Source organism: Sorex fumeus, unplaced genomic scaffold, assembly GCF_029834395.1.
Source record: "Sorex fumeus unplaced genomic scaffold, SorFum_2.1 ptg000111l, whole genome shotgun sequence".
NCBI lineage: Eukaryota > Metazoa > Chordata > Mammalia > Eulipotyphla > Soricidae > Sorex > Sorex fumeus.
In genome coordinates this window covers 9726933-9751871 of record NW_026606168.1, presented here as the reverse complement: position 1 = coordinate 9751871, position 24939 = coordinate 9726933, and the positions used below count along the sequence as shown (strand labels likewise).

The 24939-nt window shown below is 49.2% G+C and overlaps 1 protein-coding gene across 1 annotated transcript in view; it reads right to left on the bottom strand.

Annotated features, from left to right (window-relative positions):
• Positions 1 to 24939, bottom strand: part of GLDN (gliomedin) — a 48434-nt gene that overhangs the window by 10333 nt on the left and 13162 nt on the right. Inside the window, exons 3-5 of the mRNA XM_056135375.1 lie at positions 11882 to 11933; positions 4666 to 4683; positions 4462 to 4569 (exon numbers count right to left, since the gene is read on the bottom strand). Coding sequence (XP_055991350.1) covers positions 4462 to 4569; positions 4666 to 4683; positions 11882 to 11933 — 178 coding nt within the window. The remainder of the gene's footprint in view (positions 1 to 4461; positions 4570 to 4665; positions 4684 to 11881; positions 11934 to 24939) is intronic.

The following is a 24939-nucleotide window of genomic DNA, read 5'->3' as shown; positions in this document are numbered from 1 at the left end:
TTTGAGGTTTGGTTTTGGGCCAGCGGTGCTCAGAGATTACTCCTGGCTCTGTGCTCAGGAATCGCTCCTGGAAGCTCAGGGGACCATATGGGGTTCTGGGGATCGAATCCCAGTGGGCTGTGAATGAGGAAAGTTCCCTAACCATGTAGCACCTCTGTGGCATGTGTTTTGATTCATTGCTGGGTGTTTGTGATTCTTAAGAAAACAAAACAAAGCACTGGGGGGGGGGGGGGCTGGTAAGACACTTTCCTTGCATGTAGTAGACCTCGATTCTATCCCTGCCACCATACATGATTCCTGAGCCCTCCCAAGAATGATACCTATGCTCAAAGCCAGTTATAAGCTCTGAACCCGGCCAGGTGTGACCCTCAAAACAAAGAAAAATGAATAGAGAGAAAAAAAGATGAAAGAAAAGAGGAAATGGGGATGTTGTATACACATGCAGTGACCGTTATCCATCACAGTGTTCCCTGTTTGTTGAGGCAATGCCCCTGGCCACCAACAGGTGACGAGATGGTATGGTTTTTTCCACCTTGCCTGCTGGGTGATGTTCCATGACCCCTGGATTTGGTGAGGGCCTTGTTTGTCCCATGACTCCTGGGACAGGAGTCAGCATATTCTGGGGGGCTGGAGTGATAGCACAGTGGGTAGGGTGTTTGCCTTGCATGAAGCCAACCTGGGTTTGATTCCCAGCATTCCATATGGTCCCCTGAGCACTGCCAGGAGTAATTCCTGAATGCAGAGCCAGGAGTAAACCCCTGTGCATCGCCGGTTGTGATGCAAAAAGAAAAAAAAGTCAGCATATTCTGCCCAGAAGACAAGCCAAATTCTGCTCCTCTATTCCACGGCTAGAAGTGGCTCTCCGAAATACCCCTTGCCCAGCAGGATCCACTCAAATCCAATCATTCTACCAGCTTTAGAGTTTGGGGTGGTGAGATGCTGCCGGGGTTCACTGTTCCACCTTTGTGTCAGGGGGCCAAGGGAGTACAGTATATTGTTGGCAGGACTATCTGTCTTGGGCCATCCCTGGGGCTGTCAGGGGCCGGCCAGCATCCCAAGACTGGGTAGGATCAGAAGGATGGCAGTTAAGCTCTGGGGGAGGAGATGGGAGAGGGGGTAGGAGGTGGGGGTGCAAAGAACATACCTGGTTTTGAAACAACATAGTATTCGGTTCTGTAGGTAAGTTTTAGACATTTGGCTTCCCATTGTGGTTCATTTTTCTCTAAATATAACTTGGGGCTTTCCAACAACAACAACAAAAACAACAAACACAGGCATTTCCACCTAAAATTCTCTTCTGGTCTAAAACAAAAAGTCTTTCCTTGTCTACTTTTGAAAACAGCAACAACTATAATAATCCCCAGGAATAGACCGCCTTCCCACGGGCTGTATTCTAAGTAAACATCTATAAACTCATTTCCTAAATCTGGGGTTGTCTTATTGCTTAGAGGAGGGAACCCCTGGTGATTAAGTAACTTACATGGTGATTAAGGGCACGCAGCTGGGCGGAGGGGGGGGGCACATAGAAGCCAGAAGCCAGAACTCAAAGCCATTGCCTCAGGTCCAGCCTTCCTAGGGACCAGGACTGCAGGGAGCATCGCCAGTTCATTCTCTTCCCTAGGGTGGCTTTAAACTCCATCAGATTTCTCTTCCCAAAGCTCCACTGCCTCCTCCTGGCCGATTTCTAAGCATCTCTGACACCTCTTAATTCCCCTCCAGGCTGGCCCCTAAAGGTTCAGGATCTGCTCCTGTGAGCTGATCCCAGGATCAGCTTCTCACCCCAGGGTGCACCCTGTTGCTGAGACCCATCTTCTCCTTCCACTATCACCTGGATGGAAACCAGGTCCTGCCATTCATTCTTTCACTGATGCATCACTTATTTCATGAGCCTCAGTTGGGGGATGATGGAGGACACAGTCATATCACAGGCGGTATGGGCCATATCACAGACGGTGTAAGACAAGTGTCTTCCTTGCCGGCCAACACTGGGCCACGCCACTTGGACGCTGGAAAATGCTGAGGAGACAGCACACAGTGCAGGGTGCGCGGTTCGGTGGTGGGACCCTCTGGCACAGGCTTGGTTCCTGGCACCATGGTGGTCTCCTGATCATTGCTCCCCAATGCACTGTCAGTTGTGGCCCCTAAAGCAAAACTTAGATAAATGGGAAAGCATGTATGAGTCGTTAGACCCCAATATTGGCAATGGTAGGGTGACTCTCCCTGGGCTACAGGGTCCCTCCAAAATAGGCCACATGCCCGAAACATGCCCAAAACGCATTCCTTTGCTCCCCTTGAAAGAGAAAGCCTCAGTTTTCCCTTGCCAGGGAGAGAGAAAGCCACAGTTTTCTCTCTCTAAGATGTTGCAACTCTCTTCTATTAACCTGACACACATTACACCCCAAGGTTCTGTCTCAGCATTCCTGGGGCTTTCCAGGAACATAGAACTCTGCCCCAGGCCCTAGACTGACAGGAAACTAAAATAATGGGCAACTGGTTCTGGAGAGTTTAGACCAGTTCGATATCATTGTCATTTTCTGGCATCTTTTGTAAACATCTGCCAACTGATAAGGGTTGCCAGGAGCCCTTAAAAGGGCCTACACAAAATTCCCTTACCTTAACTTGGTCCTATACTAAGTTACCCTTCCGCTTGGGGAACTTCTTTTCTTCTCTCTTCTACTTTTCAATAAACTTTTCTACTTTCTCACTCTGAGTCTGAGCATTTTTATCAGTTAGTACTTTCACTCTTGAAACTATTGAAGAACCTGGGAGTCACAAGTGGACACAGAGACCCGAGTGGGCACAGCCACTACCTCTTCCTCCCCTGCATCACCTTCTGCTCATAGCAGGGAGCCAAGGCAGACCTGTGGCAGGTCCCCTCTCTGGATGGTCCTGGCACAGATCTTGCAGGCCAGGTTGGCTGCGTAAAGGTCCCGTGACCTGGAGCAGCCTGACGGCCCCCAGCCCCCAGCCCCTGGCCCCTCCGCCCTCCCCAGACCTGCCACCTGGACGCATCCTGGCTTCAGGGATCAGACATCAGAGGATGAGCCCTGAATTATCTTTTTCTGGGGGGAAGGGTCACACCTGGGGATGCTCAGGGGTTACTTCTGGCTCATGCACTCAGGAATTATTCCTGGCAGTGCTCAGGGGACCATATGAGATGCCGGGAATCGAACCCGGGTCAGCCGTGTGCAAGGCAAATGCCCTACCCGCTGTGCAATCACTCCAGTCCCTGAGCCCTGACTCTAAGTTCTGCCCTCTCCACGGACCTGCATCTGGACCTTGGACAAATCACGTCCATCCCTGCCCCCACGGACTCTCCGTGGGTCAGCAGAATCAGCCCCAGTTGGCCTGGCTGCTGCAGTCTCCTGCCCCCACCCCCCGCGCCCCTCTACCCAGCCTCCTATATCACTGCTGCCCAGCGCCCTGTCCACTGGACACTTGGTTCTCATCTGCACAATGAGCATCTTCCAGCCTGCCTTCTCCTGTCCACCTCTGGTCTCCAACCTGACAGCTGCCCTCAGGCTGCGGGAACTGGAAGGGGTGCTCTCCGGAACTCCTCTCCCCTCAGAGACCACCACATCTGCTTCCCACGTGCAGGCACATGCTCAAACTCCCCCCGCCCCCCGCCAACGTCCCCAGAAGAAGAGAGCCTTCCAGAAGCCCACCGTGAGCTGTCACGGATGTGCTCCAGGCCCGTGCTGATGCTTCTCGGGGAGGCCTTCAGAGCACCCTACTCCTGGAGTCCCCCAGTCTTCAGCACACCCCACACCTGCCCTAACTTCATACTGCTCCTGGACACAGACGACACCCCCACGCTGAGGGCCTTTGGGTGGGGAGGGGGTAATAGTAGGCTGCTGCTCATGGCAGGACAGGTGAGTGCCAGGGGGACACCAGCCATGTCTTTGAGATTTTCTTTGACTCTCGGAGAGGAGGCCCTGCTGGCGGGGACCTGGTACCCACATGCCACCCTCTGGGGTACATTTCTGTGTTGGACTAACCCAGGATACAGGGAACAAACTGATCTCAAGTCAGAGAGTTTTCTGGGTGGGTGGAGGCAGGCACTGACTGTGGAAAGAGCTTGGTGTATGGGGAGGGCATTGCCTCCTGGCCCAGGGAGGGTCCCTGCCTACAACCATCACAAACAAGAGCTGGATTCAATGCCTCAGTATTGCGGGACACACACACAGCAGCTTCCAGAAAGAATGCGCCTTCGTACAGCATCGCAGATGGCGGGTTCGATTCCTGACATCCCCATGCACCGCCAGGAGTAATTCCTGAGTGCAGAGCCAGGAGTAAGCACTGAACACTGCCAGGAGTGACACCCCTCACTCCCCACCCAAAAAATAAATAAAAACAGTAAGGACAGACGGCCCTGGCAAGATGCAACGCTGGCATCTGGTCCTGTTTAAAACCAAACAATGAAGACAAGCAACAAGGGACAGAGAACAGCTGCCAACCTACCCATCTTCCCTCTTTTTCCACTGGATCCTTTTTCGCCTTTCAAGCCCTGGGGCCCGGGGAGCCCGTCTGAACCGTTGTGACCTGGAAAGCCGGCAACTCCGGGAGGACCTGCATCGAAGCATAGAGGGGTGGTGCTGAGACCCGCTTCCTGAGGCTGATGCCCCCTCCCACACCTTCCCCAAGGAAAGTCACAGCTCCTCTTACCTGGTGGGCCGGGTGGGCCTACGAGGGGAAAAAAGAGAAATAGACATGGTAAGTCATGGTTGGAAGAAGGCAAAGCCAACACCCACCAAAACAAAGGCACCTTCACAAGCCCTTACCCGTGCACAGACCATTGGTGGCTCACGCTGACATGTAGCTTAATTAACCCATATTAGCCTATTAAAATATATTTAAATGTACCAATCCAGGGCTAGAGAGATGGTGCCAGGGTTTAAGGTGCTTGACTTGTGGGTGACTGATCCCTGGCATCACAGATTGTCCCCTGAGCACTACTAAGAGCAATCCCTGAGCACACAGCCAGGCAGAGCCTCTGAGCACTGCTGGGTGTGGCTCCAAAGCTCCCGAAACCAAACCAACCAACAAAAAGTATACCAACCACCCACTGGTCCCACGGGGCTGCCCCCTGCTTCCTACTTAGAACTTAACATGTTAGCCCAAAAGTTCCTGACATAGGAGATCTGCTAATCATGAGTATGTCTATGGGACAAAGATAATTTCTGAAGTTCAGAGATCAGACATCTTGAAGTCAATGTCCTTAAATGAGGTTTGGCTCTCATTTGGCCCTGCACGGCTGAGGCGGGCTTCCTGAACCCCAGTCTGTCAGCTGGACCTGGGGGACTTGACAGAAGAAGCTGTTGGCTGGGTCTCTGCTTCCTCTCATCCGGCAGCCTGGGAAAGATCGCAGGCCCAGATCGGGTAACCAACACCTTCCTTAGTGCCTAATGACCCAAGCCATGGATGCGTTCCGATGAGCGTCCACGCTTAAGCTACCAGCCTAATGTTTTGCTGCCCCTAACAAGAGTCTCACTGCTGATGGTACTTGCGTGCACGGATCAGCTGATGAGGAGTCCTGGAGAAGACCCCTGGTGGCTGCTCCCCTCAGATGCTGGCTACCCAAGCTGGAGTGGAAAAAATTTCCCCTGAACCCAAGACCCCGAACACTCAGAAAACCATCACTGACTTAACCACCCAGTGTGAGCACTCAAGAATACCAAGAGTCGGGACTTTCTGGCCACGGGGCAGGTCTGGGAGAGGACTAGAGAGTAGTTATCCCTCAAATAGGTACAGCAGGGCTCCCTGGGATCTGGGGTGTGGGGTGGGGGAGATGGTGGGGAACTAACAATGCCTGCCCCTCCCCCTACCCCCCGCGCCCGAAACTGGAGATGCTGGGGCTGAGGGCTGGGCATCATCCCTTCAAGGGGCAAAGCTACAGAGGGGAATATGCAGGATTCAGACCGAGAGAGAAAAAAAGAGCAAGCAGGCTGATGGGTGCAGCGGGGAGCCATGGGTGTATGTGTGGTGGTGGTGGTGGGGAGGGGTGTCCCTGAAAGCTACACCCAGAGCTGTGGATGATTCCTGTGAGGTTGCAGGGAATCGGGGGTTGACCTTTTTTGTTTATGTTTTGGGGTTTGGGGCCACATCTGGTGGTGCTCAGGGTTGCCCCTGGCTTTGCACTCAGGAATTACTTCTGGCAATGCTCAAGAGTCCACGTAGAAGTCTGGGGGTCAGGGGCTGGAGAGATAGCACAGTGGGTAGGGCATTTGCCTTACACGCGGCCAACCTGGGTTTGATTCCCAGCATCCCATATGGTCCCCTGAGCACCACCAGGAGTAACTCCTGAGTTCAGAGCCAGGAGTAACCCCTGTGCATCGCCGGGTGTGACCCAAAAAGCAAAAAAAAAAAAAGTCTGGGAGTCGAACCAGGGTCAGCTATAGGTAAGGCAAGTGCCCTGCCTGCTGTGCCATCGCTTCAGTGGGATCACCTCTCTTGTTTGGTTTTGGGTCACACCTGTTTTGTTATGCTCAGGGGACTGCTCCTGGCTCAGTGCTCAGGAACCACTCCTAGCCTCAGGGGACCATCTGGGATGTCAGGGATCAAATCCAAGCAAACATCCCACTTGCTGTGCTATTGCTTGCCTGGGGCATGGACTTTTAACATGCTGACACTGGAATGTGGTTTAATTTGTCAAAGGGTGTTAAGTGGGGAAATAAGGCTATAAATCACCATGGGTCAGAAATCCCCTCCCTGAAAAGATGGCACAGGGATGAAGGTGCTTGCCTTGTGTGAGTCCAGCCCCCAGATGGATCTCTGGTACCATCTAGGGTCCCCCGAGCAGTGCCAGGGGTCACGCCTGAACACAGAGACCAGAATAGCCTCTGAGAACTAAGGGGCGGGTGACAAAAAGCAGGCTCCTTGGAGAGGGTGCGTTACTGCTGAGAAGCGAGTTTACAGGGATGGGGCATCTCAGAGTCCATGTTTGCTGGTCTGCTCTTAATACAGAGGCCCCCCAGAGCACAAAAAGAATTTCCTGGACGCGGCACCACATTTCCTAGGATCTGTGTCGCCTGTGGATACATGACTTTACCACCAGATGGTGTGTGTGCGCACATGTGCACCTGCAGACAGGCCCAACATACACATACAACGGGCACGCATGCACACGTGCACTCTCTCTCTCTCTCTCTCTCTCTCTCTTTCTTTCTCTCTCTCTCTGAAGAAGGTGATGTGGACAGCTGACACAAGCCTGAAAAAAATCAATTATTCCTGACACAGACGAAACCAAACTCAGACATGTGGATTCAACACCCAAAAAGGTGAATTAGTAAGAATCAACCAAACTGTCGTTTCAAAAATTCCCAGGACAGAAACCCGAGAGAAAGTACAGGGATTAAGACATCTGCCTTGCATGTGACTGACCCTGGCTGAGTGCGCACACTGCATGGGTCTCCCAAGCACCGCAGGGAATACAGAACTGGGAGTGTCCCCTGAGGACCTCCAGGTTCACCCTTCCTCATCCCCCCTCACCAAAAAAAAAAAAATCCCAGGACTATCCAATAACCATTTCCAAATCCTGGCAGTAGTGATTATTTAGGACATCTTAGCTGTGGCCAGGAGTGAAATGCTTACCTTAGGGTTTCCTGAGAGAGTCTGTTGACACTCAGTGGCTACAGTTCAGAGCCATGTGAGTCCACAAAATCATCTGGAATGCTGGTCAAATGCAAGGAACCTGAAGTTCAGTTGAACTTAGAGACTTGGAAACCTTAGAAACCACCCACCGCAGGTTTATGGAATGCCAGGGTCCCGGGAATAGTCCCACACCTCTATCCCATATACATACCACAAGATTATTTTCTGGGAAGAGGATCAGTTACCCCTAGAGGGTCCCTAACAGGATAAGAGTTAATAGGCTTAAGGCAAGAGAAAAATGGGCCAAATTTTAGGATGTGGAGAGGAAGTGGGGTCACCGCCACATCTGGAGTGGGCAGGGGATAGATGAGACAGCAGAAAAGGAACAGGGAGACCCACAGCCGTGGAGGGGATCTGTGGGACTGTGTCCTGAAGCTCCTCCAGAAAATAATTTTGTGTCCAAGGGGATGATAGAATTTTGTGTCCAAAACTCAGAAGCAGAGTTAGAGCTAAAGCATGCCTGGGGCCTCTTTATTTTATTTTATTTACTTATTTTTGCTCTTTGGGTCACACTCAGCGATGCACAGGGGTTACTCCTGGCTCTACACTCAGGAATTATTCCTCCCGGTGCTCGAGGGACCATATGGGATGCTGGGAATCGAACCCGGGTCGGCCACATGCAAGGCAAATGCCCTACCCACTGTGCTATCGCTCCAGCCTCACCTGGGACCTCTTGAAGTCGGGTGAGGGCTCCTTACAACCTGGACAAGCTCCAGCCCCTACCGTCTGAGAAGAACGGCCAATGGCAGATGCCACTGCCATGCTAAAGCATGCCAGGAGCCCTTGTGGGTCCCAGACTTGACCATCGCACTCAATAACTGCAGAAAAGGTGCCACCAGGTAACTTTAGGGCAAAAGCCTGGGCTTGCAGTCTGTTCCATGCTAGGGCTGCCCCAGGTCCCGCGGGGGGGGGGGGGTCCTCTGGCTGAAAAACCACACTGCTGCGGGGTGCCTGGGGGGCTGCGGGTATGGATGCAACTGGAGCACAGGTGGTAGGAAGGGAGCACAGGTTCTGGTGCAGGAGCACAGGTGCTGGGGTGCGAGCACAGACACTGGAACAGGAGCATGATTAATGGGCCAGGAGCGCAGATGCTGGGACCGGAGCACAGGTGCCAGGATAGGAGCACAGATGCTGGGATGGAAGCAGGTGCTGGATGAGAACACAGATACTGGGATGGGAACGGGAGCACAGATGCCGGAATAGGAGGATGGTTATTAGGATGGGAGCACAGGTGCTGGGATGGGAACATGGATATTGGGATGGGAGCACGGGCTCTGGAACAGGACCACAGCCATAGGGCAGGTCAGAGATCTCCTGTATGTCCCGACGAGCAGGCGACTGGGAGTGGAGTATAACCCAGGACGCTGCCTTTCCTAAGGCACCCACTCTGGTTTTGATTTTTTAGACCACACCCAGTCACCCTCAGGGCTTACTTTTGGCTCTGTGCTCAGGGAGCCAAATGGGGTGCCGGGATTCAGACTCAGGCTGGCCGCATGCAAGGCAAGTACCCTAGGTAGCCACTGTGCTATCGCTCTGGCCCCAAATAGCCGCTCTTTCAGCAGGCCTCTTTTCAGGGTCCCGAGGAAATCTGGGCTCTGAGACAGGGTCAGCATCACCCAGGCGGCACAGGACAACCCAGCATCTGTCCATGTCCCCTTGGTAACGAGAGCCAACTCCAGGGAAAGGAGCAGTCATGGTGTTTCCGGGTCACAGCTGGGCCAGCCTCCTGGGACTGATCCTTCAAAGAGGACTTCAGAACAAAGGCAGAGCGGAGCCCTGGCAGGAGGCGAGGGGCCGCTGCTCTCTGCCCTGTCCTAGATGCTACCCTAGTCTGTCCTGGCTCCTCTCGCCCCCCTACCCCCACCCCTGCAGTTTGGTCTTTCCCAAGGAACCACCTGCAAATCGTACTTTTCACACCAAGGTTTTGTTTTGTTTTTTTTTTTTTGGCTAGGTACCTTCTGTTTATTTTTTTTTTCTTTTGGTCATTTTCCCTTCTTTTAAAAAAATTTTTATGAGTGAAACACCATGAAGTACAGTTGCAGACTTACACATTTTTGTGCTTGGATTTCAATTATAAAATGACCAAATACCCATCCCTCCACCAGTGCCCATTTTCCACCACCACAGGTCCCAGTATCCCTCCCACTCCCCATTCCCCCCATTCCACAAAGTTTTGACTGAAGAGCCTTCTGTGTAAAAGGAGGTGCAATTTCAAGCAGGCATGAAAGGAGGAAGGTGCTGGCTTTTGAAAAGCATTCTGAGGTGCCAATAAATAACCTCCTCATCTGGTTTCCCGTGCGGTCACGGTGACCATGGTTCCCTGGCAATCTCCCCTAAGTGGTCTCAATAGCTCCCTCCCTCACATTCTCGGGGCCACCGGCTCTACTTGTGTCACTATAAAAGTTAAAGAAAAAAAGAGGAATAGGCTTTCCCTGGGCTTTCACAAGGCTTTTGTGCCTATAATTCCATCCATCTGCGCATTTCTCCAGCTCTCATTACTGCCACATGTGGGGCTTTGCAAGGCGGGGGGTGGGGGGGTGCTTCCAGAGCTGGCAGGAAGGTGCTCAGCCACGGGAGACAGAGAATAAAGGACCAGGCTGGAGATGTTTAATTTTCTGTGAGGGTGAAGTGTGACTTGAAAAATTCAATCAGCATTTCCCAAGAAGTCAAAGGATTTGTGCTTCTTCTCTGTGGCCAAAAGGGCCGAAATGAGAATCAGATTAGGACTTGGGGCGCCTCTAGGAAGGGTCTCACCCCCCATCCCAACACCCCATGGTTTGACATGTGCCACACTCATGGGGGACTCTGTGAGGGGTTCTGGCACCCCCCCCACACACCAGGCTTCTCCTCAGAGCTCGCACTCCGGAGGTGTAGACAGGCCTTGCCTCAGAGCCTGGGCTCCGGTCTGAGGAGGCTTGACCAAGCATCAGATGTTTAAAAAAGACTCGGGGTTGTTTCTAAACTCCACAAGGACTGTGTGTTTGTTCACCCCATAAGAGCATTTGTACACAAATGCAATTTCTCTGTTTCCTTGGAGCTCAAGGCTTCCTCTAAAGGGCTGGGCATGCAGCGTTGTGAAGTCAGCCTCTGCAGGCCCTTGGTGAGGCCAGACATGCCATGGGTGGGGATGGAGCCACAGCACAACAGGGACACCAGTTGCCTTGCATGTGGCTGACCCGGGTTCGATTCCCCAGCACCCCCTACGATCCCCGAACATCACCAAGAACAGCAAAAAAGAGTCTGGGCGGGCACAGTGCACAGGGAAGGGGGCAATATCTCTAGGAACTGCCCTTTCTAGGAACTGCCAACTTCTGAAGGCAGGAGTTGGGGCCAATCTCTTTAGGGCTCTTCTCTCTGATCCAGGCCTGACCTTCTTTCTGTGTCCGTTCCACTTCCTGTCTCAAGGCTGGCTGCCCCTCTTAGTCATAACGGGAGGTCCTTCCTCCCTGTCCATCTGTCCTAGTTTCACCGAGAGATGGCAGGTATCCAGCTTCCCTTCTCTCCTGGCACACAGAATGGGTTTCCAAGGAAGCAGCTAGAGTTTTCCACTCATGCCCGGTGCCAGGTAGGGGAACAGTTATAGCTGGTCCTTAAAAACCTGTATGGTCAAACATCTATCTGCATCTAACTTTGATTATTTCAGAAAGGTAACTACTAAGTATGCATTGTTGCTGTGCACCAGAGGCCTCCGTGAGCATGCAAACAACGCATGTATTACAGACAGCATTCTTATGATACAAATAGAAAGAGCATGAAGAAAATCATAAGGAGGGGAATACACTTACACCATTGGACTATATTGAAGGACACCAGCCAAAGTGATGCACAATGTGCAAACTCACCCTGTTCCAAGGCCACCCGTCCCTCCAGATGCCCAACGCCCTCCTCTCAGAAGGGAAACCTACCACCACGCATCAATCTTTCCCTGCTTCTTCCCTCCTTCAAAACTTAATGAAAATAAGGAGTTCGCATCTATGGCCCCACTTCAAGGTAGCACGCGTTTCTAATTACCCAAGACTCAGTTATTTTCCAAAGCTCTGTTTCTATAGCAATATCAAAAATATTATTTTCTCATAATAACATTATAATTAATTTTCAGCCCATTAACAACATCTGGTAAAAATAAATCAACATGTTTTTATAACAGAAAGACTTTGGGGTGCTGTTCATTCTGCTGCTAGCCCCAGGGTAACCTGGTTTCCACCCTGTGGGTGCCGGAGGCAGGGCTTACCTGTCAGGCAGATGCCCTTGGTGCTGTTACACAGATCCACCATCACCCGGACCTGCGGGGAGAGAGCGCTGTTAGTCATGGACAGTCCCACACTGACAGTGGCCCTGAACTCACCCCAATCAGACATGGGGAGCGGTGATTTAAAAAAATTCACTTGGGGACTTTAATAACAAATGCAGAAGTTCGAGTTAACGTCGACCTAAAATGTCAAGGAAACCCTTCAAATAGCTAAAGGTCTTTGAGAACAGTTATTCAACAGAATCTCCTGTTGGTTTGGGGGTCACACCTGGTGGTGCTCAGGGCTTACCCCTGACTTTGCACTCTGGGATTACTCTTGGTGGGACACAGGGGACCCTGTGTGGGGATTGAACTAAGGTTCAGTCACATAAAGGCAAACCCCCTGCCTGCTCTGCTATTTCTCTGGTCCTTACATTATTTTTTCCCCTCTATTATTTTTCCGATGAGCATTGTACGAGAGTTGCTAATGCTGTCTATTCACTAATAGGTGCTTATTTAAAATTTTGTTGTAAAATATAAGTGGTCAGAGCAATAGTATAGTGCATAGGGCTATTGATTGCCTTGCACACAGCTGAGAGCCCTGGCATCCCATGTGGTCCCCTGAATATTGCCAGGAGTGATTCCTGAGTATGGACCTGGGAGTAACACCTGAACATCACCGGGTGTGCCCCTCCCCAATTTTATTGTGAAATATATTTCACATAACAGGCATTTTAAGAAGTGCACAAACCATTTGAGGACAAGTAATGAAGCAGACACATTGATCCCCTGTCTAGTAATGACCTAGACACTTGGTCATGCCTTGGAACAACCCAGGCACTCCTCCCTCTGAAGTACCCCTTCCCTTCCCACCCCACCAGGTCTCTGAATGCAAGTGGGGTGCTCAGTATTCCCCAAGTGGGGTGCTCAGTCTTTCTCTGACTTTTAGCAGGGAAGCTCAGAGCAGCTGGATGAGGTCATTTGCTCAAGGCCACACAGCCTCCTTGGGGAGGGGGTGCTCAAACCCAACCCTGCCCCCGCTCCAGGTGTGCTAACACTTTCCATTATGGCCTCCAGATGATGATCTTTAATGACACCAAATAGGAAAAAAATCACATCTACAGTTCCCCATCATTTTTATAAATGAATGTAATCAACTACACTATGGACAAAAATGTATTGTCTTTAAAAAAAATGTCTAATTGCCCATTGACAGGGCCAGGAAAGACTGCACAATACTTCATTTGTTGCCTGGGGGATCCCCACAGAAAGAGGACTTGGAAACAACAGGAGCATCAATCAGGAAAATGAGCTTTTCTCTAGCCTCCTTGCCAGTGGTCTGAGGTGCCCCCGCCCCCCCCCCCCCTCCCGCCAACCCCCTACTCTCATAACAACCACCAAAAAAAAGATGAAAAAGGAGCTTTCATCTCGTGACCTATGGGCTGCATTTATCTGCTAAGGGTCAATTTAGACATTTACCAGGAAATTGTGTTAATCTTCACTCCGGAATAGTCCTTTAACAAATGGGCTAGCGACCATTGTACGTCGGTGAAATACACAGAATGAAAAGAAGTGGCCATAAGAAAGTCAGAAATGCTGCTCAGCTTTTTGGCTAATAGAGTTTTCTCCCCGCCCCCCCCCCCCCCCACTGTGATGGGGGCCACTTCCAGCAGTGTTTGGGGGAGGCATGCAGTACAGTAGATTAAATACAGGGCCTCACACATATCAGCTTAACATCCAGGTCCATCCTCTCTCCCAGGACAATAAATGGGCCACATTTAGCAATGTTCAGGGCTTATTCCTGGTTCTGTGTTCAGACTATTACTCCTGGTGGTACCCTGGGGTTGTCTTATGTAGTAACGAGAGACTGAAGCAGAGTAGGCCAGGTGCAAAGCAAATGCTTTACCACTGTATTGTCTCCCTGGTTCCGGAAATGGATTTTTGGAGCAAGGAATTGAACTTGCTACAAGGAATTGTCCCAGCTACCTTGCGCATCAGCCTAGTATTGCAGCACCTCTGCAAACACTCAGCAAAAATACAGAAGAAATAAAAGAAATGGAGAAAAAACATTTCCCTGGGACAGAGAAAGAGCACAGTGGGAAGGAAGGGTGCTCGCCTTGTATGTGGGAGACCTGGGTTTGATCCCTGGTACCTCAGCTGGTCCCAGAGCCCAGCCAGGAGTGATACCTGAGCTCAGAGGCAGAAATAAGCCTTAAAAACTGCCAGGTGTGGCAAAAATTAAAAAAAATTCTTCTGATAATAAGAATCTGAATGAAAATAAGAATTTCCAATAGTGACAGTCACGCAACTCTCCTGCACTCAAACTGAACGCTCAGGGGAAGGTATTCGGTGAAGGATGAAGGATGAAAAATGAGGGGATCAGTCTCGACAAACTAATATGGAAAAACTGATAGCTGGGCAAGCCATGAGGTGGTCAAAGCAAGGTGCAAGCGTGGCCACAAAAGACTACTACAGCTTTTTTGTTGAGAAAGTCTATCTCCATATGTCCTGAGAAGCAGAGAGAGTAGTTGGTGATAGGTCCATGCCCTCAGCAGGCACAGACACAGATAAGTAAATGAAGGAAATAGGAGAAGTTTACTTGGGGGGGTCCTTCCGGCTGGACTCTACGAACCGTGGTCGAGGCTGAAGTAGAGCCCCACCCTAGGAAAGACTAAGTGAGATTTTTAAGTTGTCTTGGGTGGGAAAAGGGAACCATGACTAGAGGAATTAGTGTGCTTGGTCTGGCTCCCGTTATCTGGGGGAGGGGGGCAATGGTGAGGAGGCATGGAATACAGTATGGTGGCTTCCTGGCTCCAGGTGGGCCATAAGTCCTGTCTTCCTCGCTGGGGACAGGGTAATTCCTGATTCTGGGAATGTTGCCATCTCATCAGCTGGTTGCCATTTGGTCCTGGTTGCCATTTTGTCCAAACAAACATCATAGCTGGAAGAGTCATAAACGAAATGGTTCACATAAATCTTTTTTTCCCTCCAAGAGATTGAGAATAGGGAACAAAATACTTTTGGGGGTGGGGAGATTGGGTTGCACATCCAGCAGTGCTCAGGGCTTACTCCTGACTCTGCTCAGGGATCACTACTGGTGGGATTCAGGGAACCAGATAGGCTGCTGGGGATCAAACCCAGGTTGGCCCAAAGCAAGCACCTTACCCACTGTACTATCTCTTTGGCAGGATTTTTTTATTATTATTATTTTTTAGGTTTTCTGTTATGTTGATATGTTGAGATAATTGGGCAACTGTCCCTTTGTTGTAGCTGGGGGTTCAGAAAGACAAGAGTCAGCATTATGTGAAAACAAAAGATGGGTCTCATGACCTAGATTTCCCTAGGAACCCCTAAATCACACTTTCACAGTGACTCCATCAACTGGGAGTAAATTAGACTGATTTCCCTGCTTCTAGGCAGACGAACAGAGAATGAACTAGGGCAGTTTTCAAGTTCAGTGATTTTTAAATTGTTTACTAGCTGTAGTCTTTTCCACTTTAAATTGCCAATGCCCCCCACCACCCCAGTGTTAAACAAGGAACACTGGTACAGCTCTTGAGGAACTGGGCTGGAGTTGGCCTTAGTTACTTCCTCTTAAAATGACATTAAGATTGATTAGACAGATGATTCTCAGACGCTTCCCTAGCCAGGTGACTGTGCACATGAAAGTCCAACATCTCAGAGCATCCTTGGAGTAAGGGAAGGGGCTGGGATCATAAAGGCACAGAAAGTGGGTGAACCAGCTGCCAGAGCTGAGTGCTTGCCCCTTCACACCTACTTCTACGTCCTGCCTAGCCTTGGCAAAGGGAATTATCAGGACTGCGCTGGAGTAATAGCACAGCTGGTAGGGCGTTTGCATTGCGTGCGGCCAACCCAGGTTCGATTCTTCCGCCCCTCTCGGAGAGCCCAGCAAGCTACCGAGAGTATCCCACCTGCACGGCACAGCCTGGCAAGCTCCCCATGGTGTAGCGGATATGCCAAAAACAGTAGCAACAAGTCCTCACAATGGAGACGTTACTGGTACCTGCTCGAGCAAATTGATGAACAATGGGAGGACTGTGCTACAGTGCAGACAGTGCACTTGACATGCAAGTTTGAGCTTCAGCCTCCTTAGAATATGAACAGAAGAGGCAGTTTGGACTCAGTGAAAATGCATCTATTTCAAACCAGTGCCAAAATGGAAGGTTTCATCAAAAGTGTTTGTTTCTCATCAGCATAAACAGAGTTAAAAGCAGGGAGCAGCCAACGCACGCCAGAGCATAGAACGGGACCTTGGTTGCTGGCTGCCTCCCCCAAACCCTCTTGGCCGCCTTCCTCTCACCTTTGGCTCCCGGGATGGACTCATGGAAAAAGCTAGAGCTCAGACTTGCCTGTCATCGCCCACTAGCTCTGCAGTGCACGTGGCTAAGCCACTGTGTCCTCTTAGGGCTTCTTTGAAGGCTCCGCTTGGCTGCCTGGAACACTTTCCAATTCTGAGTCACCTTTCAGACCTGACCTATTCTCTTGCAACTTAAATTCCATTTTCCGGTAGACAATTGAATACTCTTTATGAGGCTCCTTAATTATGCAGATTGCTGTTATTATGTGCATGCAGATGATTCTTTAGAAACAGCTCAAGAGGGCTGAATAATCAGCCTGCCATTGAGAGTCCACGGACACAGAGACAGAGATGCAGAGAAGGCTGCGGGCGGGGGGGGGGGGGGGGTGGGGGGGGGGTGCAGGGGGGAGGGGCAGCTGCTTCTACAGAAGGCTTAGCCCGCAGGGGAGGAGGGGATGCTCTGGGCTCATCCCTGTGAGCACCAGGCACTAACCCAGGGCCCAGGGGAAGTAAACATTGGGGGTGGCGACCTGTGACCCACAATGAATCAGAAAACCCTGGGCTGGAGTTGGCTTTAGTTACTTCCTTATAAAATGAAGGTAGAATTGATTAGACAGATGATTCTGAAACTCTTCCCTGAACAGGTGACTGTGCACATGCAAGTCCAACGTCTCACAGGGTGTCCTTGGAGTAAGGGAAGGGGCTGGGATCACAATGGTACAGAAAGTGTACCACTGAACACAGAGGAAGGAAAGGGGCTGGGTTGGGGGGGAGGGGGAAGCTGAGGCCTCTTCTTCCTCCAAGGTCCCCAAGCCCCAGAAAGATCAGTCAAGGTCTAGGCAGTGAGGAAGCCCTGAGTTCCCACATCCACAACCCTGGACAGCTCTTCTGTCTGTGGGCCTCAGGGCATAGCTGACCCCTACCCAGCCTTTCCCCAAAGCCCTGGCTCTAATATGGGGTCTGAAATGCAGGAAGGAAACCCTCCAAGAAGCATTTCTTTCCCCGCCCCAGGTGTGTCTCCAGGCCTCCCAGAGCCTCAGAACCCCAGTCAGATGGAGGGAGTGAAGGGCTGGGGGTAATTGCCTTGTTCCTTATGGCTGTGGGGACCCCACACAGGCTCCCCAGACCCCCAAAGTGTGACTGAGCTGAGTAGGTGTCTTTGATACTGGTGTTATGGAAACCTACAGTTTCCTGGTTCGAGCATAAACCAGTTGATTCTTCCTGAGAAATCCTCAGTCCACTCCATCTTAACCAGAGTAACGTGACTCATCACAGCACAACTTATAACTGATCCTAAATGAGATGCAGGGGGACAGCAGGAGGACACCAGGCAGGGGCTGGTACAACACAATCAGCACCTCCCCCCACAGTTATCAGTCAGCCTGGCCACTCGAACCCCTTCTGAGCTTCCCCAGCCTCCCCGAAGAGTCTCTCAAGAGACAAGTCCCAGGTTCTCAGACCCCCTGTCTGCTGAGCAGGCTGCCACAGATCCTTCACTGTTTTCCTCCTGCTCGCTCTGTGTGTGTGTGTGTGTGTGTGTGTGTGTGTAAAAGTGTATGCGAATGGGTAAGTATGTGTGAGTGTGTGCATTACGTGTCTGGTGTGTGAGTGTGTTGTGTCTGGTGAGTGCTTCTGTGAGTGTGGGAGTGTGCATTGTAGGTGTGTGTCTGTAGAATGTGTGTGCTGTATATGTGTGCATATGTGAGTGTATGTTGTATTAAACTGTCCTCCTGTTGTTCATCGATTTGCTCGAGCGGGCCCAGTAACGTCTCCATTTTGAGACTCGTTGTTGCTGTGTTTGGCATATTGAATATACTCTCGGTAGCTTGCTGGGCTCTCTGAGAGGGGCGGAGGAATCGAACCCAGATCGGCCGGGTTGGCTGCGCGCAAGGCAAACGCCCTACCACTGTGCTATCTCTCCAGCCCTAATTAGTGTGAGAATATAGTGCATGTATGTGTTGTGTGTGAGACTGTGTAGTATATGTGTTGTGTTTGTACAAGTGAGTGAGTCTGTGCGTTGTGTATGTGTTATCTGAGAGGATAGTGTGTGTAGTGTACATGTGTGTGTTGTATGTTTTGTGTATGTTGTATATATGTGGTGTGTGTTTGTGAGTGTGTGAGTGTGTGTGTGTGTGTGTGTGTGTGTGTACTGTGTGTTGGGGGGATGGGCGCATAAGGCTCCTAACTTGCTGAGCCAGTTCTGCGCCAGGAAGACTGTGCCTCTCTCCAAGACTCCTTCCCAGCATCCCTTGACTTCCATCTGTCCCTCTGCTGGGAAGAGACTTGGACCCTGCACAGGACAGGCTCTGCTTCCTGGTTCTGTGCTGCCTCTCCTCCTGCAGACAGTGCTCCCTGGTCAGTCAAGAAAAAGGAAGCCAAAATGAATTTACTCACTTTGCATCTTGGCCTCTATTTTCCAGGTCACCAAATTGCCCCCTTGCCCCACTTCCTGAAAGCTACCCTCCCCTACTTTGAGGACACAGCCCTGCCTTCTGTGGGAAAGGGGCGCCTTTCTGCTCTTTGCACCATAATCCTTCATCTGTTAAAAAAGAAGAAAAGCCAAAATAGGACCACAGGGTCCCCGCACTACATTAACTTATTAGATTACTTATTAGTGCAGTCTCTGCATCTTTCTATATTTTCTACATTTTTCCATTTTTTATTAAAGTAGGGGCACCTGGTGTTGCTCAGGGAGGACCATGGTTTCTGGGGACCCATCAGGGTTGGCTGCATGAAAGGCAAGTGCCCTACCTGATTTCCTATTTCTCCATCTTTCGGTATTTTCCAACTTCCTATCATGAACATACTAATTTAATCATCAGAAAAAACTTACACAACTCCCATTCTCTCAGCCCTTGTCTTACTCTAGTTGTAGCTTCAATATCATTTTCCCAGGAAACCCTGACACCTGTCCCCACCTGAGTGGTCTCAGAGACCCCATCAAGTTTTACATCAGGATGCTTCCCCATGGCCTACTCATGGGTTAGTTCCCTCCAAGTTGCAAGCATTTGAGGGGTAGGGAAGCATATAACTTGTTTATTTCTAAAATCCCAATATGCACTGATTAAGCCTTCACTGAAAATGACAAAATGGCTATTTTCCCTTTCTCGGCATCTAATGAGGCTTCTGGCTTCAAAATATATTTCCTATCTCTGCCTAACACCATGTACAAAAGTAAGATCAAAATGGATTAATGACCTCAACATCAGACCGGAATCCATAAGGTACATTGAAGACAAAGTCGGCAAAACCCTCCATGACACTGAAGCTAATGGTGTCTTCAAAGATGTCACGCCACTGGCTAAGCAAGTGAAAACAGAGATAGACAAATGGGACTATCTTAAACTAAGAAGCTTCTGCACCTCAAAAGAAACAGTGACCAACATACAAAGACAGTACACAAAATGGGAAAGGATATTCACCAAATACACATCCAACAAGGGGTTGATATCAAGGATATACAAAGTACTGGTTGAACTCCACAAGAAGAAAACATCCAACCCTATCAGAAAATGGGAAAACAAAATGAACAGAAACTTCCTCAAAGATGAAATCTGAATGGCTAAAAGACACATGAGAAAATTCTCTACATCATTAATCATCAGGGAGATGCAGATCAAAACTATAATGAAATATCATTTCACACCACAGAGATTGGCCCACATCCAAAAGAACAAAAACAACCGGTGCTGGCGCAGATGTGGCGAGAAAGGGACCTTCCTTCACTGCTGGTGGGAATGCCGACTGGTTCAGTCCTTCTGGAAAACAGTATGGACGATTCTCAAAAAACTAGAAATTGAGCTCTCATTTGACCTAGCAATTCCACTCCTGGGAATATACCCCAGAGAGGCAAAAAAGTATAGTCGAAGCGACATCTGCAGTTGTTTGTTCATTGCAGCACTGTTTATAATAGCTAGAATCTGGAAAAAACCTGAGTGCCCGAGAACAGATGACTGATTAAAGAAGCTTTGGTACATCTACACAATGGAACACTATGTAGCTGTCAGAAAGGGATGAAGTCATGAAATTTACATACAAGTGGTACTACATGGAAAGTATCATGCTAAGTGAAATGAGTCAGAAAAAGAGGGACAGACATAGAAAGATTGCATTCATCTGGGGAACATAAAGTAACAAAATAGGAGACTAACACCCAAGAATAGCTGATATCAGTACCGGGAGGATTACTCCATGGCTTTGAGGACAGCCACACATGCTAGGGGAAAAGACAGCTCAGATAGAGAAGGGAGCACCAAATAAAAGGTGTTGGGAGGTTCCTCTCAGGATGGGAAATGCGTAATGAGAGTAACTATAGTCAGAACAAGATTGCCACTCAATGTCTCTTTTGCAAACCACAGCACTCTAAAGGAGAGAGATAACAAAAGGGAATGCCCTGCCAAGAGGTAGGGTGGGATGGGGGGAAGGGGGTGGGAGGGATACTGGGACTGGTGGTGGTGGAGAATGGGCACTGGTGGAGGAATGGGTATTCAATTATTGTATAACTGAAACCCAAGCACAAAAATGTATAAGTCTACACTGTACCTCATGGTGTTTCACTAATAAAAATTTAAGGAAAAAAACCCAAAAAAAACAAAATATATCTCCTGTCCCTCTGGTTGGGGGGGGGAGTTACCTTAGATTCCTAATTTGTGTGTTAAACAGACAGTAAAAAATTTTGGCTTAAGTTCATAATGTGCAGTTTCCGGGAGGTCCAGTCATGTGGAAGTTATGCAAAGTCTGTGTGATCATTCTTCTGAGCAATCAGGGGTGCCGAATTGTACAAAACTACCAGACGAGATAAAAGTCACAGAGTCTAACCTCTAGTAAAGAATTGCCAAGCCTGCAAAGAAAAAGGAAATACAAGCCACAATCATGGTGTTGCGGGGGAGTCAATCAATGGAGATGTACCCTGAAATAACATAATTGAAGGAAGTACCAAAGACCATGAAATTGCTTTTCTACTGTATTCTAAATGTTCAAGAAGTTAGAAGTTAGTCAACAAAAAAATACAGAAAAATGCTCAACTCAAACTTCTGGAAATAAAGACTACCATGTCTGAGAAAAGGGATTGGGACAAGACTAAGAACAGATTAGAGGGACTAGAGCAATAGCACAGCAGGTAGGGAGTTTGCCTTGCATGCAGCCAACCCGGGTTCGATTCCATGCATCCCCTATGGTCGATTGAGCACCACTAGGGGTAATTCCTGAGTGCATGAGCCAGAAGTAACCCCTGTGCATCGCTGGGTGTGACCCAAAAAGCAAAAATAAAAAGAACAGATTAGACTTTGAGAATGAAATATGATAAGACCTTAAAATCCAAGCACTAAAGGGGCTGGAACACAGTACTGTGGGTAAAACACTTTCCTTACATGCGGCTGAGCGAGGTTGCATCCCCACTATCCCATATGGTTCCTGATCTCTGCCAGGAGTATAGCCAGGTATAGCCCCCAAACAAAAACAATTAGCAAAAAGTGAATAGATGGGGCTGAAGAGAGAGTACAGTGGATAGGATGGTTGCTTTTCACATGGCAGACCTCCCCCTCCATCCTCAGCACCATACCTTTTCCCTGGGCATGACCAGAAATGATCCCTGAGCACAGAGCCAGAAGTAATCTCTGAGCACAACTGGGTGTGGCGCAACCCCCCCCCCCACCACCACCACCAAATATGAACACATCCTTAGTGAGTGAGTTAACTTTAAGTGGCCTGGCTGGTAGAAAAAATAATTGAAGAAATAATAGCAGCTAAATCTCCAAAATTTAGTGAAAATTTTAACACCTGTCTCCAACAAACTAATGAAATCCAAATGTGGGCCAGAGTTATAGTATACCAGCTAGGGCACTTGCCTTACATGCAGAGACCGGGGTTCAATGGCTGGCACCACTTATAGTTCCCCAAATCTCACTGTAAGGAATCCCTGAGTAAGGAGTAAGTAAGCCTGAGCACCACTAAGTGTGGTCCCCAAACTACAAAAATAACAACGAGAGAGAGAGAGAGAGAGAGAGAGAGAGAGAGAGAGAGAGAGAGAGAGAAAGAAAGAAAGAAAGAAACCCAAACACATGAGACAGGAAGCAAGTCACATCATAACAAAATCACTTAACACATGAAATTATGAGGACAATCTTAGGGTCACCAAGAGGTAGGGGATGGAGGGAGGTGTCCAACGCAGAGAAGAAAAGCAGCAGGTTTTTCAATGGAAGTGACTCAAAAAAGAAGACTCAAGGGTGGAAAGGACCAAGTAGATAGAGGAAAGAAAACACTCTCAACTCGGTGTCCAAATTAGTTTTCAGGGATAAAGGCAACATAGATACTTTCCAGACACTTTTATGCCCACCAGTATTGTGAGACAACTAAAATGAGCCACTGGCCCTCCAAGGGTCTGCAGAAGTACAACTTGTCCCTCCAGGCGAGGTGCAAATGCCACTTCCTTCTCAGACCCTTTTCCTCTTCACCCACTGGATTTTAATGTTCACTTCTCTTAGCATCCTTTCATCCCTTGCTTTGGTCCTGAGTGAGGATTTGTCTTCTTCCACCCACTGGCCAAGAAATTCCTTGAGGGTTCCTTTCCCCTCCTTCTCACCCACCAGGCGCACCCAGGCCACCCACCCGAGGCAGGCCTGGAGCATTCGAGCCTTCGTTAAACTGACTCTTGCATTACTCAGTTGCTTTAAGATTTCTTTTAAATCTCTTTCTGAGATGTTTCTGACCGACTTACAAGTACCTTTATTCATCAGCAAACAGTTGATTCGCTGGGGGCCTGCATTTACGAGACGTGAGACAAAAATCTCTGGGGCACAAAAGGCTTGTGATTGATTGTTGACTGATTTAATTTGGCTGATCAATAATCAGCTAATTTAATTTGGCCATTTTATAAAAGAGCTTTAGGAATTTAGTCTGGATTTGATAAGGATTAGAAAGACTCTGGATTAGAGCCTTCTGGAATCCAGGAAGTGACTGTTATCATCATGAAGAGCACCTCACTATTCCCTGGGTTGGCCTCTGACCCAGTCCCAGACTTGATTCTTGGCCATCCAGTGGAAAGCTGAGATTGGCATGCCCCAAATGGAACTCCCAACATGTCCCTCCAATCAGCCTTGTCTACAGTCGTGAACTCTCCGATGAGCACCCTGCTCTCTCCAAGGCTCACCCACAACACTGGGTGTCACTTCATTCCCTCTTACCCTTCCGTTGCTACTTTGGGATGTTGCAAGTTTCTTCAGCCCTACCATCCTACAAAGTCGAGACTCTGTCCACTTACCCAGCCCAAGACACCAGCATCCTTATCTCAATGGCCTCCCAGGTCTCCATGGCCCACTCTGCCCACCCCACGCAGTCTAGTCTCATCATAGTGAATCACTGAAAAGGCAGGTCAGATCGTGGGGCTCCTCAGCGCCCCCCCACCACAAAAGCCAGTGTCCCAATGATGGTTGCTTTCAAAGCCCTACAAGAACTGGTTCCCTTGCTCTTCCTCACCTAGTGATCCTCCAACCTCTGACCTTCTTTCTCACTACTCCTCCAGGCTCTGCAGACGGTCCTCAGCCCTTCTTGAGCTACCCACAGGGTCTCCCTCATCTCCTTCAAACTTTTGCTCCATGTCACCTCCTCACAGGGAGCCCCGCTCCCCAATATAACTAAACACATCATCTGTTTCCCCCACCCTCATCCTCATACCTAGTTCAGTGTTCTCTAAATGGTTCATGTTTCCAGAACACTGTCTTGTTTGCCTGATTGAACAAACAGCCTATACTGATAAGGCAAAGGAAGAGATAGATGGTCAGGGAAAGAACAGAAATCTGATTTACACCGGTGCTCTTATCACCTTCTCAAAGAATCATGCATTGATTCACGGACTACACAGCTGTCTGGTCCCAATAAATTCTACCTTCAATAGCCTGGAGATATGCTAAGTGATATCTTTTAGATTTGGGAAATCAAACTCTATGATGTTCACACAACTTTGAAATAATTTCCATGATGTCATGACCCACTTTTCTCAGATGATAACCCCAAGTTTAAGTGATATATGATGTACTATACTACTCATCTCTCTCAGGCCTCATTTACTTGCTTTTGTTTTGGCCTGCCCATGAGGACAGAGATTTACACGCTCCCTTGGATTCTGCCTCACAGGCACTACACAGTGCCTGGGATGTAGCTGGAAGTGAGTGACTGCAGCTCAAATGAATGAGTGACTCTGACAGGGGTGCGGGGGGCGGGGACATGGTGGGGGTGCGGACCTCTGAATTCATCTTTCCAAGGCCTGGCCCCAGCTCCTCATTGGTGGAGACATGAATTCCCAGGAAGGGTTATATTTTTCAGCATGCTCCAGAACTCAACCTCCCAAACTCCACTTGAGAAATGGGCAGATGGCAAAGTCTTAAGCTTGACTCACTGAGCTGAGGAGAAATTTGAATACCTTTCTTGAGGTACAGCAAAGAACCCTGGGAGATTTGAAGAGACAAGGTAACACATTCAAGACCATAACTGTACAGAAACAAAGTTTTTGTATGTGATGCAGAAAGGGGCTTGGGGAGGGAGAGTTGAGTGCTCTGAAGTGGGCTGAGAGCCACTTGTCTCTCTTAGGCCTCTAATGGAGCTTTCTGAAAAGGGAATGCAGACAGCATAGTCTCCCACTAACCCTTAGTAACACATTGTGAGTTCACATTGTTCCCTTTGACAAGTGTCTTCAGATAATTTTAGATATATATATTTTAAAATCTTAGTGTTCTCTTCACCCTATTAA